The sequence below is a fragment of the Cladosporium halotolerans genome (assembly GCF_011745625.1).
Source record: "Cladosporium halotolerans strain TM138-S3 chromosome Unknown Sca4, whole genome shotgun sequence".
In the NCBI taxonomy this organism is placed as follows: domain Eukaryota; kingdom Fungi; phylum Ascomycota; class Dothideomycetes; order Cladosporiales; family Cladosporiaceae; genus Cladosporium; species Cladosporium halotolerans.
Genome location: NW_027191455.1, coordinates 373,903 through 392,516, shown reverse-complemented (window position 1 = coordinate 392,516; position 18,614 = coordinate 373,903). Strand labels below are relative to the sequence as shown.

Here is an 18,614-nt window from a genome sequence, read left to right as displayed (position 1 = left end):
CGTGAATTTTGGATAGAACAAGCGCTCGAGAAGCTTGACGTGTTGCCGTAGCCTGAGCTCCTTTATCAAACATTCAAATATTATTGAGTTGTTCGGGACCGCTAAAAGAAAAACTCAATGTCTTCGATTCACCTACAACTGGGCGCGTTGACGACTTCTGCAACCGCTCTCGTGTAAATTTGACAGTCGTCAAATCATGCCGGGTCATTTCGGGTTCCAATGCATAACCCAGCCTGATGACTGAATATCGGTATGAGAAGCACAGCATGTACATGAAAATACGATATGTAATCTACCACTCTTGAAAACACCCAGAAAAAGGCATCCTCATGGAGTGGCACGTTACTAGATGAGTCGAGTGGATTATTAGGGTTAGGGTTGGGGTTAGGTTCCCACGCGTCAGGCGGCAGCTTAGCGAGTATGGTCTGCCAGGCTTGTTAGGTGGAAACCGTCGGGTATTGATTGGTAATTCAAATTGAAGCCCATGGTATACAAAAAGAGTCTCGTACAAGCAAAGCATCTCATTAATCGTACAGGTATCAGTCTGGTCGCAGAAAACCTCCAACGCACTTCCTCACCACCCCAACCTCTCCACCCAACTAATCCTTCCACTCCGTCCTCCCCAACCGAACCACATCCGCCTGCCCTACAACCCACACCTTCTCCGCCCTCTCCGGCGCCTGCAACGCCGCGCTCACCGCCGCCCTCGCCACAACCTCCGCATCCTGCGCCCAGAAATCCTTCAGCAACCCGCCGCTCACGGCGCCCATGAAATTCGCCACCTTCCTCAGCGCCGCCTCCGGCGGCCTCGAATCCTCCCGCGACCCGACCAGCAGCCCCGGCCTCAGGATCACCGTGCGCTCGAAATCCAGGTCCCGCACCGCGTCCTCCAGCTCCCCTTTCATCTTCATGTACCCGCCCATCATGGAGCCGCTGTTGGCGCCGCCCGACGACACGAGCACGTACGTCTTGGTGCCGGCTTCTTTGGCGCGGCGCGCGAGGGCCAGATTCAGGTCGTAGTCGATTTCGCGCTGGGCGGCGAAGGAGCCGGCTTGGGCGCGCGTGGTGCCGAGGGCGGAGATGAAGAGGCTGGGGGTTGGGGAGGTGGGGTAGAGGCTGGGCCAGTTTTGGGAGTCGGGGGAGGAGAGGGGGGAGATTTTTTCGGAGATCGGGAGGGACTTGCGCGCGAAGGCGTGGATTTTGGTGATGGCGGGGGAGGCGGTTAGGGTGCTGAGGATGTGGGAGCCCTGGGATTGGGTGGGTTAGGTGATGATTTGGGGGATTTGGGGCGGGGGCGGATGGGGCGTACGACGAGGCCGGTCGAGCCGGCGAGAACGGTGGTTGTCATGGTTGTGAGGTGTTGGAGGTGCGTGTGTTGAAGTTTTGGAGTATATTGATCCTTAGGGGTTTAACTCGAGCTGTGAAGTGTAAGCCGGCGAATCACAAGGTGGCAAGACTGTTCTGAGTCGTCGCGCACCAGGGCGTATGCTGGACTTACGAATGAAGAGTACGTGAGTTTAGCTCACTTCCCAATCGTCTCTCTTTCAATATGCTATCGTTAATCGATGATCGTTCACATGATAATCCCCCTCATGACGAGAGCGGGTCAAGACTGACGTTCAAGCTCACGCCGTCCCGTCCCTTCCCGCGCCAGCGGGCGGGAGCGAGCGAGCGATCGGCAGCCGAAAGTCGAGCTTCTTTCCGTCGGCTTTCAGATTTCAGATTTCAGATTTCAAGAAATTCTTCGCGACACTCGGTACCGCCCTCTTGAACCCCAAACCGCTGAACGAAAAATGGCACCAAACAAAGGCCGCAATCGCGCGAGCGAGTTCGAAGACCTCGTCGAGTCTGCGCCCAAGGGTACGCGCCCGCAATGCACTTTTTTTCCCTCGGATTTTTGGATTGGATCTGACGAGCTGTGTTCTAGACTTCGACCCTGAGGCCGATGTGCCCGATTCCGACAGCGATGCCTCTGATGGTGAGGCAAGGGACGAGAAGAATGCTAGCGCCCGCGAGCACTATGCGCCTGTGGGGAAGAGCAAGCTGCGGAAGCCGAAGGAGGTCGCGCTTGGGCCGCAGTATCGCGGGTCGAGAGTGGCTAGGGATGCGGTCGAGGATGAGGACGAGGATGATCCTTTTGCGAGAGGGTTTGATGATGAGGATAGTGAGGAGGGGTCTGAGGATGCTGGGGACGAGAGCGAGGAGGAGGATGGTGACCAGGGTGAGGAGAACGATGATGGGACGGACGCTACGGATATGAGCGACGAAGGAGAGGAGAACGATGCTGCGGAGGCGAAAGATGAGGAGCAGGATCGTGCTGAGCTGCGCAAGATCATGGCTTCTGAGCAGAAGGCTGTCGCTGCGTCGATCTCGGCGGCGAACAAGCAGGATGCCGAGAAAGGTCGCGCGGTCAAGAGGCAACGCACCACATTTGACTCCCTGCTCAACACGAGGATCAAGATGCAGAAGAGCTTGATCGCGACGAACACTCTCGTCGCCCCCTCCAAAGACGGCTACGACTCTCAGCTCTCCGACGCCCAAGACGCCCTCGACGCCGCCGAAACCGCCGCCTACACCCTCTGGTCCTCCCTCACCGCTTTCCGCGACGAGCTGACGACCGCCCGCACCGGCGAGAAGCGCAAGCGACCCACCTTCTCCCCCAAGACCCCCATCGACAAGCTGTGGGCCTACACCCAAGAACAAGAGACCCAAGCGCTCCCGCAACGCAACCTCGTCCTGCAAAAATGGTCCGCCAAAGCCCGCGGCGTCACGGCCCAGCCCCAAGGCAGCCGGCTGAACAACGCCGCGCCGCAAGCGACCATCATCGACGTGCTCAACGAGCACCTCACGGCCCCCGACCGCCTGCTCAAGCGCGCGCACACACCCCGCTCCTGCGCCCCCGTGCAGCTGGCCGCCAAAGTGTCCGAGGACGCCGCCATCTACGACGACGCGGACTTCTACGGCCTGCTGCTGAAGGAGCTGCTGGAAGCCAAGTCCGCGAGCGCCGAGGGCTCGACGGCGGCCGCCAACCTCGACCTGGGCAACATGGCGTCGATGCGGCGCGAGGCGAAGACGAAGCGCAACGTCGACACCAAGGCGAGCAAGGGCCGCAAGCTGAAGTACACCGTCCACGAGAAGCTGCAGAATTTCATGGCGCCGGAGGATCGGTGCCGGTGGGGCGAGAGGCAGACGGACGAGTTGTTTGGGAGCTTGTTTGGGCAGAGGTTGGGGCTTGGGGAGGGGTTGGAGGAGGATGAGGATGAGGAGATGGGTGGTGCGGAGAGGGAGGGTGAGGGCGAGGAGGAGGCGGGGTTGATGATGTTTAGGAAGTAGGAGGACGTTGTAATATTCTTGAAAATGTAATACCAAATCATCTGGCCAGTTTCTCGATCTTGAAGCGCGGCATCTCTCAATGGCAACCTGACATGACGACTGAAGGTGCCAGATCAGACGCGCACAGGACGGCGGAGAGACATCAAGTCGCGTCGCGCTCGAAGAACAATTTTTTTTGGGCCCCCTTCAGTGATCGTGCCGCTAAAGTTCTCTGTGCGCGAAAGTACGAGCACGGATGCAAAACAACAGCATCGAGACAACGCTCGCCACGGCATGGGCTACCGACATCGGTCCCCCCAGCCGCTCCCAAGTGACCACATTCTCCAGACCTTCGAGACGCACATTAGCAAACCCGACCCCTCGCAGCCGCACCAGCACATCAAACCGGTTGAGCCTTACGACCCGGTCCAATATCCCTCACGCGCGGCTGCTGTACCTACCGCATCCAGGTTCGCGCGCGCACCCAGCACGCGCTCCCCATCCCCTCCAAGGCTCACCGCTCGCTTGCGCGCGCTCTACGCCAGACACTCGCGCCGCCGCGCGAGACCAGACCACCCGCTCTGCACTGCACCCCACTGCGCGCGAGCCTTGATGTCTGGGCTCAGCACGAGCGCTGCCGCTCGAGGCCGCCGCAAGCCATAGCGCGCGGTTGGGGCCAGCGATGCCCTGGTCTGCTGGCGCTGAAGCATCACGGTGATGCGCACCAAGAGTCGCGGAGGCTCGGCGGGTTGGGCTTGGTGGGCGGGCGTGAGGGCTTGGGGGGGGCCCGGGTTTGATGGGCTGGGGAGCAAGAGCGCGGGCACGGGCCTGGGGTGAGGGTTGGCGGGGCTTGGCTCCGGGCGGTAGTGAGGTGATCTAATCAGTTGTGGTGAGGGTTGCCGGCGCGCGGGCTGCGAGTGGGATGGCGTGGCGTGGAGACGAGTTGCCTTTCTTGCTCGCTGGGGTAGCGCGGGGACTGGGGTGCGGGATGGAGATGGGAGGATGATGCGAGCTAGGATGGGAGGGGTTAGGCTGGAGGTGCAGAAGGGCCGATCAATGCTAGACGCGGCGTTGGGGCTGTGCTTCGAGAAGAACGCTAGAAGGCGTGCGGGCAGTCGAGATGGCGGCCGGTGGCGCTCGCCCAGCGTGAGGTGCGCCGCGAGCTCACCTCACCTCTCGCTCGAGCTGCCGCCCGGCAGTCAGTGAGACGGCTGGCTGGCTGGCTGGCGGGCTCGTGGAGGAGGTGCGCCGGCACGTGAGCTTGACTGCCTCTCGCAGCGCGCCGCCCAGACGTAGGGCTGTAGATCGAGGCGGTGGCGTCACGACGCTGTTTGGCCGAGTCAATCGCGACTTCACCTCTGTCGCAGTATGTACTGACGTACCGACTGGGTGTCACGAGACAGGCACCGCACACCACCCGCCAGCGGCGACAGTGAGGGGCCGTCTGCCTCCCCGGCCGCTCGTCGCCCATGGGGATGTGGATGTGGACGTGGCCTCTCCATCTGGAGTCTCCGCGGTCCCACCCACCACACTATCGTCTCGATGGGGCCGGCGAGCATGGGCGCTCGCCATTGCTGACGTCGCCCAGCGGCGTGCGCCTGCAGGCCGCAACAGGCCATGGGGTGGAGTGTGACGGCCCACTGAGAGACGCCAACGCAATCTCAACTGGCTGCAGACTTCCCCGTGGGCAGGCCGTGGCAGCCTCATCGTGTCAGTGCCAACGCGGCTTCTCCATGGGCAAAACCAGTGGGCGCGGCACGCGACGAGCCTGGACGCCGGCTGGAGCGTCTGGTAGGTCAGACGCAGTCCGTGCACCGCTAGCGTGCGCTTGTCTTGGCCCTACCTTCACATACATACGGGCCGATTAGACATGGCAGCACTTCGGCGATCTCACATGGAAGCGCTAACGGCCCAGCTCTAGCGCCCGAGCCTCTCTACCCTGGCCTCAAACCTTCGCGTGGCTGGCTCTAGGTCTGCATGCTGCTAGACGACCTCACTCGCACCAGAACGCTGAACGCCAGTCAATGCGGCCAAGCACCGTTATGGCGAGCCTTCGTGCGTCGCAGTATAAGATCAGCCTGATCACCCCTCATGTATCGTCGAACTATCATCCATCACAACCAATCAACATCAATCACCTCCTCACAGCTCAAGCCTTCGATCGTTCGTTAACCGAGTCTGAGCCAGTCTATCGTTGACACCGTTCACTACTTCAATCCCCGGATCCCCTCGTTGATCTTACAATCTCATCCGACATCGTTTGATTGACACTTCGATCTCAACCCGACTCCAACACTCTCCACTCCGCGGTCAACACAATGGCCGGTGGTGTCCCCATCAGCACTGCCCCCGTCGAGGGTGGCTTCCTCACTGGCAGGAAGCTGATCTTCCCCCTCGCCCTCGTCACCTCTCTCTTCTTCCTCTGGGGTTTCTCCTACGGTCTCCTCGACGTCCTCAACAAGCACTTCCAGAATGTCCTCGGCATCACGCGATTGGAATCGACCGGTCTCCAGGTCATGTACTTCGGTGGCGGTTACCTCCTCTTCTCTCCCGTCGCCGCTGAGGTCCTCAAGCGCAAGGGTTACAAAGTCACAATCATCATGGGCCTGATTCTCTACTCGCTCGGTGCCGTCTTCTTCTGGCCCGCCGCCAAGTTCAGCAGCCCCGAGAACGCCTCTGCCTCCTTCGGTGGTTTCTGCGCCTGCACCCTCGTCATCGCTTGCGGTCTTGCCACTCTTGAGACCTCTGCCAACTCCTACGCCGTCGTCATTGGTGACCCCGCCTGGGCCTCCACCCGCCTCCAGTTCTGCCAGTCCTGGAACGGTATTGCCAGCTTCATCGGCCCGCTCATTGCCTCCAAGGCCTTCTTCGCCGGCGAGAACAAGAACAACCTCACCAACGTGCAGTACGTCTACCTGGCGGTCGCTTGCCTCGGTGCCGCCGTCGCCATCCTCTTCTTCTTCGCCAAGCTCCCCGAAATCGCCGAGAACTCCGGCGTGCAGAGGAGAGGCTCCGTCGTTGATGACTCCACCGTCGAGCTCGCCGTCGACCGCAACGGCGAGGTCATCGGCGCCGGCCCGCTCTACAAGCAGTACAACATGATCTTCGGCTTCGTCGCGCAGTTCTGCTACGTCGGCGCCCAGGTCGCCTGCGCTGCCTTCTTCATCAACTACGCGACCGAGAACGCCGGCTTCGACGAGGAGGAAGGCTCCCGCATGCTCTCCTACGCCCTCATCACCTTCACCGTCGGCCGCTTCGTCGCCACCGGCCTCTCCTCCATCTTCGAGTCCAACTTCCTCCTCGTCGTCTACGCCGTCTGCGCCATCGCCATGAACGCCGTCGTCTGCTCCATCTCCGGCCACGCCGGCGTCGGCGTCCTCATCGTAGTCTTCTTCTTTATGGCGCCCATGTACCCGACTCTCTTCACGCTCGGTACTGCCAACCTCGGCCGCCACACCCGCCGCGGCGCCGGCATCCTCGTCATGGGCGTCTCCGGCGCGGCCGTCTTCACCCCGATCCAGGGCGCCATCGCCGACGCCGTCAGCACCCGCGTCTCCTACTTCGTGCCCCTCGTCGGCTTCTGCGTCGTCCTCGCCTACACCGCCTTCCACTGGGCGCGCCACGGCTTCCACGTCCTGCGCGTCAAGAGCGAGGCCGTCATCGCCACGTCCGTCGAGGGCGGCGCCGTCGGCGGCGTCATGTCCACCGTCCACTACGACGAGAAGAGGCTGTCCGTCGTCGCCGTCGAGAACATCCGCAAGGGCTCGATCGGCGCCGTCAGCGTCAAGGGCGCGACTGGCGGTGTCAACTTCAAGTAAGCGGGGAAGTTGTTTACTTGTTGGCGGGGGTTGGTGTTTTCTTCTATGTCCCTTTTTCGATGTACCGTTGCTTGCAGATCCAGACTGGCGGGCTTCGTCTCATGATTTTTTCCTTTCCCTCTTGTTGAGTATGCATCATGACAGCGGATGAAAGGGTTTACGATTTTGATCCGAGCGACGACGGGTGTATATACGCAATCGAGCATTTTCACACGCATCACTCTGCTTGTCCACTCTCATGTCTCTTGCTTCTTCGCTATGATTGCCGTTGATTCTCAGAACACGGATGCCTCGATATAGCTGTCTGACAGCGCTCATTCACCGGGCTCAAGTGCGTTTCTGCACTTGAAGCGGCTGGTATGACCACAGCGCGACGCAGAGAGGCTCGACTTTGCGAAAGGTCCGCAAATAAAACTGCACGATCTCACTGGACACCTGCGCGTGTTCACGCCTGAAGGCGTTGGTATGACCACAGCGCGACGGAGAGCTGCTGTTTCATGTTTGACTTGGTGAAGTATTCTCCGCGGAACCAGCACCGTCTCACTGGACACTGGGCCACTTACATGTCCGAAGGCGTTGGTGTGACCATGACGCGACGGAGAGATGCAAGATCTGAGCCTGGATCGGTCCAGTGCTCTCGCTGGTCACAGGCCGGTTTCTGTGTCTGGAGGGGCTGGTGTGAGCACAACGCGGCGGAGGGAAGCTTAACCTGGTCGAATATTCCCCAGAACCGACTACATCTCACTGGAGATATGGGCGTTTTCACACCTGAAGCCGATGATATGACCACGACGCGACGGAGAATGCTACCTTGTGTTTGACTTGGTGGATTCTTCTCGTTTGAAGCAGATGTCTCCTCACTGGGCAGCGGAGCAATTTCTGCACTTAATGTTGACGATACGAGCTCGACGCGACGGAGAGATGACGACTTTGCTTTTGAATTAGTAAAAGTTTCTCGTTGATTCCAAGACCCTCTCACTAGGTACCGCGCCAATTGTATATATAAAGTCGATGATATGACAACGACGCGACGGAGAGATGCTTTCTCTGCGCTTGACTTGGCGAGAAATGCAGTGAGATCTCAGACCCCTCACTGGACGTTGGGGTCCCTTTTGTAACGGGAGCCGCCGATACGACCACAACGCGACACAGAGATACCGGCTCTGAGCTTGGCCTTGTGGTATATTTCTCACTGGACTCCCACACAGTTCTATGTCTGGAGGCGTTGATACGATCGCAACGCGATGGAGAGATGATTGCTTTGGTGACATATTCTCCTCACTACCAGCATCATCTCACTGGATATCGGACCGTTTTCATGTCTAAAGACGCTGGTATGGCCATGACTCGATAGAGAGATAGTACTTCTGTTTTGATTTCGTGGGATTTTTTCGTGGAATCCAAGGTCGTCTCAATGGGCACCGGGCCGGTTCTGCACCTGGAGCTGCTGATATGACCACGACGCGACGGAGGGACACTATCCCTTGACTTGACTAGGTGACAATGGAGAGGCGGAAGGGGTACGGTCTCACTGGGCACATGCTTGTTTAGAGTCCTGTGGGCGAAGATCTGTTCACGACGCGACGGAGAGATGCCATCTCGGCTCTCTACTTAGTAGTGAAAGAAACTCACTGGACACACGGACTTTTCACAACTGAAGGCGCCGATAGTATCACGACGCGACGGAGAGACGCTGCCCCTTCGTTTGACTTATATAGCAATGTACCTCCTCAGGCAGATTCTCGGCGTTCTTCCTGACTCTACAGACTAGGAAGACGGCCGGGTTCTTAGCGGAGGAGAGCGAGGTGAGAACGGTTCTGTCTCACCAGGCACAAGCTGGATTAGTCGTCCATGAGCGAAGATATGACCATGACGCGACCGAGATACCGTCTTTGCGCTTGACTTTGAGAAAAGCGAGGCGACACCGATGCCATCGCACGGGACACGAGCTGGATTGAGCATACATGGATGTTTATATGAGCGCTACGCGACGGAGAAATACTCTCACTGGATTTGAATCAGCCACAATTTACTCTCGTTTCCACAAACAGCAAGCATAGAGGCGGAGATTGGAGCCGCTGGCAGGCTGAGGTGCTTCGAAAGGGAGAGATAACGATGCGGCAGAACGTAGCAGCAGTGTAGGCCAGATGGGCTCGAGAACTTCAGGCGGAGGGGCAAGACCTGCAGAGAGTAGGTAGATCTGGTGCCGCAAATAACGTCGCAAGACAAGCGAAGCAACAACAGCTATATTCACGAAACTCCATCCACCCTCTCACTGGGCGCGCAAGTGACCTTGTGTGCCTGAAGTTGTTGATGTGAGCTCGATGCGTCTAATAAGAGATCTCCTGTGTGTAAAAGCTCTTTTGCAGGTACTATCGAGATTCTTGAACTGGAGCCATCTCACTGGGAACCATAGTGTGCTTACACGTTTAGAATTGTAGATGCAAGCTTGACACGTCTGGCCGACTCCTATCTTCATAGCTGTTTTGATGTCACCAGATTTACCAGTGAGCACCACCTCACCGGGCGTAGACGGCGGATTGGACGTCCTTCGACGCTGACATGACACTGGCCGGTCTTGACCTCGAACAATCCTTGCCTTCGACATAGCACCAGCAAGCGTCTCTCCCAAAAGCTGCCAGATCTTGATGCGCGTGCAAGTCATCATGAGCCTGCAACGGTCGGACGATCAGCAGTGCAAGGTCAGATGCGTCCCGGGCAGCCGAGTGCAGAATGACATTCTCTGATTCGAAGTAGACCGGCGCGACACCAGTGATGGCGCTTTGGATCTCATCACTAGGGAACCTTGCTGCTTGCTTGAAAACAACCACACAGGCCGCAAAACGCAAAGCCACGCGCTGACTGACTCTTAAAACCGATTTTCTGCTATCGAGCGCGATTACTAACAACAAAGGTGTAAAATGCAATGAGGGTATACTAACGCTCATCAACCCGTCTTCCGGTCAGTCCATTGACAAACACACACACAGACACAAGCACACCCCTCGCTGTCTTCTCCACTTTCGCCTCGCATCCCATGAAACGAACTCAAGCCCACCCTCGAGAATTAATCTTTACACAAAGGGCTCCCCAATCGAAGCCACTCTAAAAAAACTTTTCCTTCTCTCAAAGCTCACCACTTAATGTTGCCGGGCGCCGAAGCGCCGCGCGGAACAACCTGCACGGGCGGCAGCACGACCTACGAGTCGCCGCCGGCAGCAGGCGGCGGCGCAGCAGCGGCGCCCTCGGCCTTCGCGCCACCGCGGCCGCCACGGCCGCCGCGCCCTCCGCGCTCGCCACGGAACGCACCGCGACCTCTACCGCGACCTCCACGGCCAGACTCCGAGTCGCTGCCGGTCGTGGCGCCGCCAGCAGACTGGTAGCCACCGCGGGACTCCGCGCCTCCACGAGCGCTGGGCCCGCCGCGGCCAGTACCCCACTGACCGGCGCCGCCGAAGTTGCCGCGGCCGCGGCCAACGGGGTTGTAAGCGGCCATGCGGACGCCCTTGTGCTTCTCCTGGGCCTCCTTGCTTGGGCAGCGGGAGAGGACGTCCTGCATCAGCTCCGGGGTATCGAAGTGGGCGATCCAGGGGCCCTTGGCGGTCTTCTCAACGCTGGAGATCTTGGCGGCGTCCTCTGGGGTGAAAAGTTGGGCCTTGACGTCGTCGGAGGACTGCACGTCGAAGACGTTCGTGATGAAGATGCCCTTGGACTCCGGGCGCTGCTGGGCGGGCGAGGGGCTGGGCTTGGCGTCGGTGCCGTTGGTTTGGGCGCCGTCCTTGCCGGGGATGGTTGCGGTGGGAGCAGTGGCGCCGTTGGCGGTGAGGGCGGGGCCTGTCGGCTGGGGAGTAGCGGGCTTCTGGCCTTGAGCGGGAGAGCCGGGGTTCTGCTGGGGACCGGTGGGCCTGGGCTGAGCTGCCTGCTGAAGTTGCTGGGCAGCGAGCGGCTGCTGGGCCCTCTGCTGAGGAGGCTGGTTCATCACGGGCTGCTGAGCGCCGCGGGCCTGCTGAGGAGCAATCGGAGGCTGCTGGCCACCAGGTGTAGGCAGGTTGCCGGTGGTCGGCGGGACGGTCGCATTGGAAGGCGCGGCAGGGACGCCCTGAGGTCTCTTGCTGCCGCGGTGAGAGAAGTTGAAGCCCTGAGCGCGCATCTCGGTTCCGATGCGGCCTTGGTCGATATCCAGAACAAGCCAGCCAAAAGCCGCGTCCGCGAGGTTGAAGTTCCACATGTTCTTGAAAGCGCTCTCATCCACCTGGCCAGTCTGGGGTCCGCCACCGAACGGGTTACCGCCGCTAGCGACTGCCGGCATCTTGCTAACCAAATCGACCGCCAGCTGCAGAAGCTTGCCCTGTGCCTCGTTCTCTTGGACTGCAGGCTCTACCTCATTCTTGACCGTCTCCCAGACATCATTGAAAGAAGCCTTCGAGGCGGCGAGCTTGCCGCGGTAGTGATCGAGCGAAGGGTTGACGGAGAATTCGTTGTAGGAGCTGCCGTAGCGGAAGTGCAGACCAGCGGAGATGGAGAAATCAGCCTTGAGCGCGACGGACAGCTGGTTCAGAAGACCTTCTCTCGCAGGCGATGCGTGAGTGACGAGCACGCGGGTTTCCGTGGGGTCGTATACGCGATTCGCCGTGTCGATGAGCTCGCCGATTTGCAGAACGGTAGTCCACATGGTGCCTTGGCCACCAGCAATTGTTGTCCGGCCCTCGCCATTGTCAAACAATTTGTGCATGACCACCGCTCCACCCAGACCGAGCAGGCGGAGCTTCACGCCACCAACATCCAGTAATCTCGAGTGCGATTCGTCGATCACGTGCAGGTTGTCGATCTTGTATTCGCCAGAGCGCAACTTTTCCAAAACCGAAACATCCTCGCACGCGCCCCAGACAGTGTATACAGGTACCTCGAGCTTGTAGGTCTTGTTGAGGAATTGGGGAAGCTCAGAGAGAGGAAGGCGATCTCTGAGGAAGCGGTCCTTGACTGATTGCTGAGGGGCGGCGCGAGTGAGTTCGCTCTTGACGGGCTCAGTCAGGAGAGGGGAGTATTGCGCAACGTGCTTAAGGGTCCTGCGCGGTGATGTTAGCACCAGGTGACTTAATCAAGTGGCAAGATGTACGAACTTTTCGGCGATACGCTCTATCGAGGTCTCATCGTAAAAGCCAAAGTCACCGGTGTGAATGATGTAGTCGGCCTTCGCGTTGCGCGCAAGGTCGTTGAGCTGACGCAGGTGTCCTGTTGGCGAGATGAGCTTCCGTCTTCTTATTCTTGCGACGGTAGTATGTGCCCACCTCTGACGTCTGCTATGCAGAGCACGCGAGCATGGCCAACCTGCTGCACGCGGCCCTGGTTGGGGTCGAGGGGCCTAGCACCAGGCACAGGGCCGGAAGGCTGGGCGGCACCGTTGGGAATGTATGCTTGCGAGTAGGCGCGGGGCTGGGAGGGAGGTTGCTAAGCGGCAGTGTTAGTGAGGTTCCGATGATGGCGGCAGCGGCTCAGGCGCAATAGATACATACGGCAGCCATGGGTTCGGTTCGTGAAGAAGAGGAGCTGGGGTATCGTGGGGATGAAAGGAGCGTGAGTCGGAGAAGTGGTCGTCAACCGTGAGGAGTGTGAGGGATGGTCAAGGTGGTGAGGGTGATGGGCGGTGGTGACGGTGTTTGGTGGGAAACAACAAGGAGTTGATGCGGCGGCGATCTGTACGCTCGGGGGTGAAGCGCGCGCAGTCGAAGTCGGTCGCGCCTTCCTGCCGCTTGAAGCTCTCGCCAAGCTCTCTGACACGAGCCACCGGTGGCGCTGTGCCTGCCGCTACGTTGCTGCCTGTCCGGCCTGAGGCGCGACGACATCCGACCTCACTTCCTAAATATTCCTCACGGTCACAGGAATCGTGACGGTCATGTGACATCGCGTCGCGACGGGCATCAAGCCCGCAGGGGGGCTTGCGGCTCAAATGCGCGCCACGGTGCAATAGCCTTTGCTTTCCACATCCTTAAGCCGCCATTCGAGACATCTGTAACCGAGGCTGCAGGGCCCCAAAGCCGATAGCAACCGCCGACAGCATCACCTCTTGGGCCGCCTAAGATCTCATGTAAGTCCTTTGCACTCCTGTTGTGTGCCTTTCCTCAGAATCAATGCTGTCCGCATTCGACGCGGTGCGACAATGATCCACAACATCCGCCCGGCGCGCCTCAGCAGCGCCTGTGCGAGCTTCATCACGCGTCGCGCCTACGCCTCACATCCAGCCAAAGCACGTTTAAATATCCCGACGGATTTCAGCACGACCGCAGTCCTCTCTCACACCTCGAAAGATGCCCTATCGAATCCGGAGCTATCATCCGAAGCCCGCAATGGCACCACCAACCGTCAGAATCTCTTCCAAGCGATCAATTCGGCGATGTCACATGCCCTCCATGCTGATCAGCGTGTGTTGCTGTTTGGAGAGGATGTCGCGTTCGGAGGCGTGTTCCGCTGTTCAATGAATCTCGCGAACGAATTTGGCGAAGACCGCGTCTTTAACACGCCCTTGACTGAGCAGGGTATCGCCGGATTTGCAATTGGAGCCGCAATGGAAGGAATGCGTCCGATCGCAGAGATTCAGTTTGCCGATTACGTCTACCCAGCATTCGACCAAATCGTCAACGAAGCCGCCAAGGTCCGCTACAGGGCCGGAGTCAACGCCGAATCGCAAAGCTGTGGCGGCATGGTGATCAGAATGCCGAGCGGTGGCGTCGGGCATGGCGCGTTGTACCACTCACAATCTCCCGAGGCCTTGTTTACACACATCCCAGGTGTACGAGTGGTAGTACCTCGGTCACCTACACAAGCAAAGGGGCTGCTGCTCGCAGCCGTCGAATCTAATGATCCCGTGGTAATGCTGGAACCAAAGATCCTCTACCGCGCAGCCGTCGAGCACGTGCCAGCGGAAGCATACACACTTCCCCTCAGTAAAGCCGAGATAATGAAGCCTGGAAAAGACGTCACCATCGTCTCCTACGGCACACCTCTCTACACGTGCTCATCAGCCATCGCCGCAGCGGAACGAGACTTCAAATGCTCTGTGGAACTGATAGACCTTCGCACAATCTACCCCTGGGACCGCGAGACAGTGATGGCTTCCGTGAACAGGACAGGCAAGCTGATAGTAGTGCACGAGAGCATGGTCAACGCGGGCGTTGGCGCGGAGGTCGCTGCTACGGTACAAGAGGGCTGCTTTTTGCGTCTCGAGGCACCGATTCAGAGGGTTGCGGGCTGGAGCACTCACCCAGGCCTCGCTTATGAGAAGTTCAACATCCCAGATGTCACGAGAGTTTACGATGCTATCAAGACAGCGATAGAGTACTGAAGTAATGAATTAAAATTCACATGTGCGGACAGCACGTGAAGATCATGCAATTCACTCCTCAGGTTACAAGAAGTGATGGCAGGAAAGTCGTGTTCACATGCCACTGCTCAACTGCTAACACGTCTATCTCAGGCACATGCCGACTCAGCCCAAGTCATAGCGCCGCTGATAGCAGCACATGAGGCGCAGAGAGCAGGGGACTTAGAAGAATGCTCACAGAGATTGTCGCCTCTCTCACTGGCGCGTACCTTTCTGAAGTGTCTTCAGCCGCTGGTAGTACCACTATGGCGCAGAGAGCACAGGGTTTGGGGTGATTTTGTTCGACATTTTTGCGTCTCTCGCTGGCGCGCCACCTCCTAACACGTCCACGGTTGCTGGTAGTAGCACATGTGATGTGGAGAGCGTCAGACTTGGAAGGAAGTTCTCAAAGGTTTTCGTGCTCTCTCACTGGCGCGTCTCATTCTGAGACGTCGAAAGCCGCTGGTGGCAGCACATGCGACACGGAGAGCGCTGGACTTAGGAGAAATGCCCAAGAGCTTCGCTTCTCTCTCACTGGCGCCTCTCCTTGTGAAACTTTGAACTCTGATGGTAGCATCATAGAAGTCACGTTGAGCAGCGGAAACTGGAGAAAATTTACAGAGATGCTCGCCTCTCTCATTGGCGCGTCGGCTCCCAAGGTATCGACCGCCGTTGATAGCACCACGCGAGTCGCAGAGAGGGTCGGACTCGGAAGAAAACCCTCACTTAGTTTCGCCGCTCTCTCCCTGGCGTGTCGCCCTTCAGGATGATGGTAGCCCTTGGTAGCACCATATCCGCCCCGGAGAGTACCTCTTAGCGACAAATTCACGGGAGTTAATGCGTCTCTCACTGGCACGTCTTTTTCTGAGACGTTGATTGCTGCTGGTAGCAGCTCAACGCGCACTTTCAGTGGTGAGATGCATTGAAATTGCGTCCGGGTTCCTCACTAGCATCTCATTGGCGCCCTTCCCGATTTATTGTACATTACCGATGATAGCAGCTAAACGAGGGACTTGATGTGAGAAATGCCTCATAACACCGCTCGTGAAGCGGACCCGCATATCACTAGGGTGCTGATCACGTATGAACTCAAACCGGCTAAGAGCACCTATCGCGATGGTTCGGATCAGTGTGATGCATTTTATCGGTGACAGTAATGACGTCTCGCATCTTCAAATTCGATTCATAAAAGTTTGACAGTTTTTCATTGAGCCTCTGCCTACCAGTGATTCTATTCAATATCCTCATACTTGCTGCTCGGGCCAATCTGGTTGCCGTCATTGACGCTATTGAGGCCATATGAAGTCTGAGTATACGACTAGGCCGAGGATGCGCTCGCATCTGGAGGGACTTTGGGTAAGTCTACGTCGCCGCATTTTCTCGGTAATTGGACGAAATGCATTGCAGCCATGCCCGAGTCATCGTACATCTCGATACAGGGCCATCGAATGTCTTCAAAAACGATCATAGATAGGAGAGTCCCATGAGCTCCATCAAGCGGAACAACCGAACGCTTCAACATCTACGACTAGCAGTCATCTTATTGCGCCGTAGACTCGCAGAAAGGCATGGGCTATCGGTTATACCCCATGAGAAAATTCAATGGACGGGATGATAATCGGGCTCAGACCGGTCGCCTGAAGCATAACCGATTACAAGCTCAAATGATACTGTGAATTCGTGTGCACTGATAGTAGATTCTGACGGAAAATATGCATGATGCAATAATACGATTACATGTGTATGTTATGAGCAACCACTCGATAAGCAAGCGGTCATACCTCAAAAGTCAGAAAAATTCAAAAATCCGGACGCTTGATTGGAGAGCCCGCATTGACCGGGCTATCTCACGCGACCCTGTTCCTGGTCTCGCTGCCATCGATCGAATACCTGTCTGAAAGAAAAGAGATCAAAGCAAGTCGCACTACCAGAAGCGCAGCTTATACGCTTTCAGGCACCGAGTGATAAAGCCAGGCGTGCTGGCAAGCCTTATACAGTATGTGCTCCACGAAGGCATCGAACCCCGTAGGCAGTTCCCGTCGCCCGACGAAACCTGGATCGTAAATTGCCCGACGGAGTGTCTCGCGAAAATATGAGATCCTAACAACACCACGGCGCATGCGATCAAGACCCCTATTCATCCGCTGAAGTACCACGAGAGCGAGCGGGTGCCCAGCAAGGCTCATGCAGGTCCTATCGCGGTCGAACGCCGCTAAGAACTCAGAGTGCCAGACGAGGTTGAAGAAGTCCGAGTCCACGCCGAAATCGAAGTCGATACGGACACGTTCGGATGGATCACTCCCGCGCAGCGGTTCCTCGTCTTCGAGTTGGAAGACTGGCAGGGCTGGGATGTTTTGGGATGCTGGGAAGGTCTGATACCAGCGAAGACGCAACCCGCGAAGGGTCTCGAGAGCCTCGGCGATCATAGCCTCCCCTCTAGTCCTGAGGGTTTGGAAGAAACGATCATAGGGGGGCAATTGCAGTTCGTCTAACTGATCGACCAGCTTGAAGTAAATATCCATCGCCACGCGATCGTCGAGCGCAGTGCCGACATTGAGCGCCTCGATGATCTCCACGTACGAGCGAACGATAGTATAGCGGTAAGTGCTGACGAACAATGGTGCCGAAAACGCGAGGTCATCCAAGTCATGGTTGTCTTCGAATAGAACGGCACGGCATTTCGGGCAAGTGTTGGCCTCGGAGAGCCATTCGCGAATGCAGGTCTCGCCAAAAACATGCTTATCATGTAGCACTACGGCACGCTCCTCGTGCTCTCTGCGAGCTTTGCTGACGGTCTTGTTCATGCAGATGCCGCACATGGTGTCGTGATCCCTCGCAAGCTCAGCAACGTTCGTGACTGGCTGAAGATTGGCGAGGAATTCCTCGCGAGTCGGGAGAGGAAAATGGTTGTCAGCGGCAGCCATTGTGGACGCAGCTTGGTTGTGTTTGAGTTGGAGTTGAGGTGGAGTCGTGTGGCAAGGCGGTGGGATTTGGCTTGAAATTAAAGGTTTCGCTCAGAAGGTTTGAGTGGTGAATAGGATGAGTAAGTTACAGTGAAAGCATTCAAGTCTGTCGACAATCCTTTGTTTCACTATTGGGGCGGTGAATTTTTGGACAGCGGCTGAACCGCACGGGAGGACAAGTGAAGGCACATTCAGAAACAATGCCTTTCTCAGCGCCTAATCTGGACATGGAAGAGGATTAGCAATAGGTCACTATGTCGGCATCTGTGGCTTGGCGCATGCAAAATCAATCTGTCAACAGTGACAGCTGAAAACCATCATAATGGCATCGGCCATTGCCGAGAACGTGTCGTGTGTTGTCCATCGCGTATGCGAAAGTTCATTGGCTTTGGTAGACTATCACGCCTTCTAGTATCGCGAATGTGTTCTGTTCTCCTGATGAGAATTCGATCTCGATCGCCGATAGGGACACGTAGTAGCAAGCGGTTTCTTTTCCTCTGAAGTGTATATATCCACAGGTGATTAGTTTCATCGTAGAGCCCCATAGACATCAAATTTGTCGCGTGGCGTGGGAAGTCGGTCACGTTGCATCAAGGCAATCGACATGCGCCACAGAGCGAATATGACACTACGAGTGATAATTGAACATCATCGTATACCTACGCGCGTGGTAATTTGTTTCCAATTCCCGGGAGAGCTTCGAGTTTGAGGTGGCACGTGGTCTCAGATCTCCAAAATCCGCCATTCACATTCCTGAGCGTGGACAGGAAACGGGCCGCATACCGCACATTCTCGGGATCACAACATCATGTGAGGGTCATTGCTCTGGCTGTGCCGATCAAATCTCATGGCGGACCGGTATCCGATTCATCGCGAGTCATCGCGTCGCTGCAAAACAGATTGTCTGGAGCATGGAGAAGACAAGTGTTGATCGCGTCGCGAAGAACGTATGAATCCGAAGAAGCGCTTGCAACCTACCCAACGATCACAGCCACTAGGATGGTTTCCATCAACTACCTGGCCGCTCGCATCAAGGCAGTAAAGCGACAAGGCGCGGTCCAAGCCTCTAACCCATTGGAAGCTGCCACCGCGCCTCAGCCAGCACAGGCTCTTGAGGCGACCGCAGCGACAAACAATTCCCCCTACCTTGGCATTGGATTAGGC

General features: G+C 57.5%; 6 protein-coding genes across 6 annotated transcripts; 3 read left to right on the top strand and 3 right to left on the bottom strand.

The window, feature by feature from the left end:
• Positions 1-599: 599 nt before the first annotated feature.
• WHR41_01601 (uncharacterized protein) lies at positions 600-1,576 on the bottom strand (the record flags this gene model as incomplete). The annotated part of the gene is made up of 3 exons (XM_069370207.1): positions 1,499-1,576; positions 1,310-1,418; positions 600-1,247 (listed from the first exon to the last, which is right to left on the bottom strand). Exons 2-3 carry the CDS (start codon positions 1,346-1,348, stop codon positions 600-602), a joined length of 687 nt encoding a protein of 228 aa, XP_069232644.1. The 5' UTR covers positions 1,349-1,418; positions 1,499-1,576.
• Positions 1,577-1,727: 151 nt separating this feature from the next.
• On the top strand, positions 1,728-3,333 carry WHR41_01600 (uncharacterized protein; the record flags this gene model as incomplete). Its single annotated transcript, XM_069370206.1, has 2 exons — positions 1,728-1,860; positions 1,928-3,333. Exons 1-2 carry the CDS (start codon positions 1,794-1,796, stop codon positions 3,331-3,333), a joined length of 1,473 nt encoding a protein of 490 aa, XP_069232645.1. The 5' UTR covers positions 1,728-1,793.
• Positions 3,334-5,630: 2,297 nt separating this feature from the next.
• WHR41_01599 (uncharacterized protein) lies at positions 5,631-7,130 on the top strand (the record flags this gene model as incomplete). Its single annotated transcript, XM_069370205.1, has 1 exon — positions 5,631-7,130. The coding sequence occupies one exon, from the start codon at positions 5,631-5,633 to the stop codon at positions 7,128-7,130; it is 1,500 nt and encodes a 499-aa protein (XP_069232557.1).
• Positions 7,131-10,329: 3,199 nt separating this feature from the next.
• WHR41_01598 (uncharacterized protein) lies at positions 10,330-12,943 on the bottom strand (the record flags this gene model as incomplete). Its single annotated transcript, XM_069370204.1, has 4 exons — positions 12,644-12,943; positions 12,419-12,578; positions 12,251-12,362; positions 10,330-12,196 (listed from the first exon to the last, which is right to left on the bottom strand). Exons 1-4 carry the CDS (start codon positions 12,650-12,652, stop codon positions 10,330-10,332), a joined length of 2,148 nt encoding a protein of 715 aa, XP_069232558.1. The 5' UTR covers positions 12,653-12,943.
• A 344-nt stretch (positions 12,944-13,287) lies between these two features.
• Positions 13,288-14,469, top strand: WHR41_01597 (2-oxoisovalerate dehydrogenase subunit beta, mitochondrial; the record flags this gene model as incomplete). Its single annotated transcript, XM_069370203.1, has 1 exon — positions 13,288-14,469. The coding sequence occupies one exon, from the start codon at positions 13,288-13,290 to the stop codon at positions 14,467-14,469; it is 1,182 nt and encodes a 393-aa protein (XP_069232559.1).
• Positions 14,470-16,427: 1,958 nt separating this feature from the next.
• On the bottom strand, positions 16,428-17,411 carry WHR41_01596 (uncharacterized protein; the record flags this gene model as incomplete). The annotated part of the gene is made up of 1 exon (XM_069370202.1): positions 16,428-17,411. One exon carries the CDS (start codon positions 17,409-17,411, stop codon positions 16,428-16,430), a length of 984 nt encoding a protein of 327 aa, XP_069232560.1.
• Positions 17,412-18,614: the final 1,203 nt, after the last annotated feature.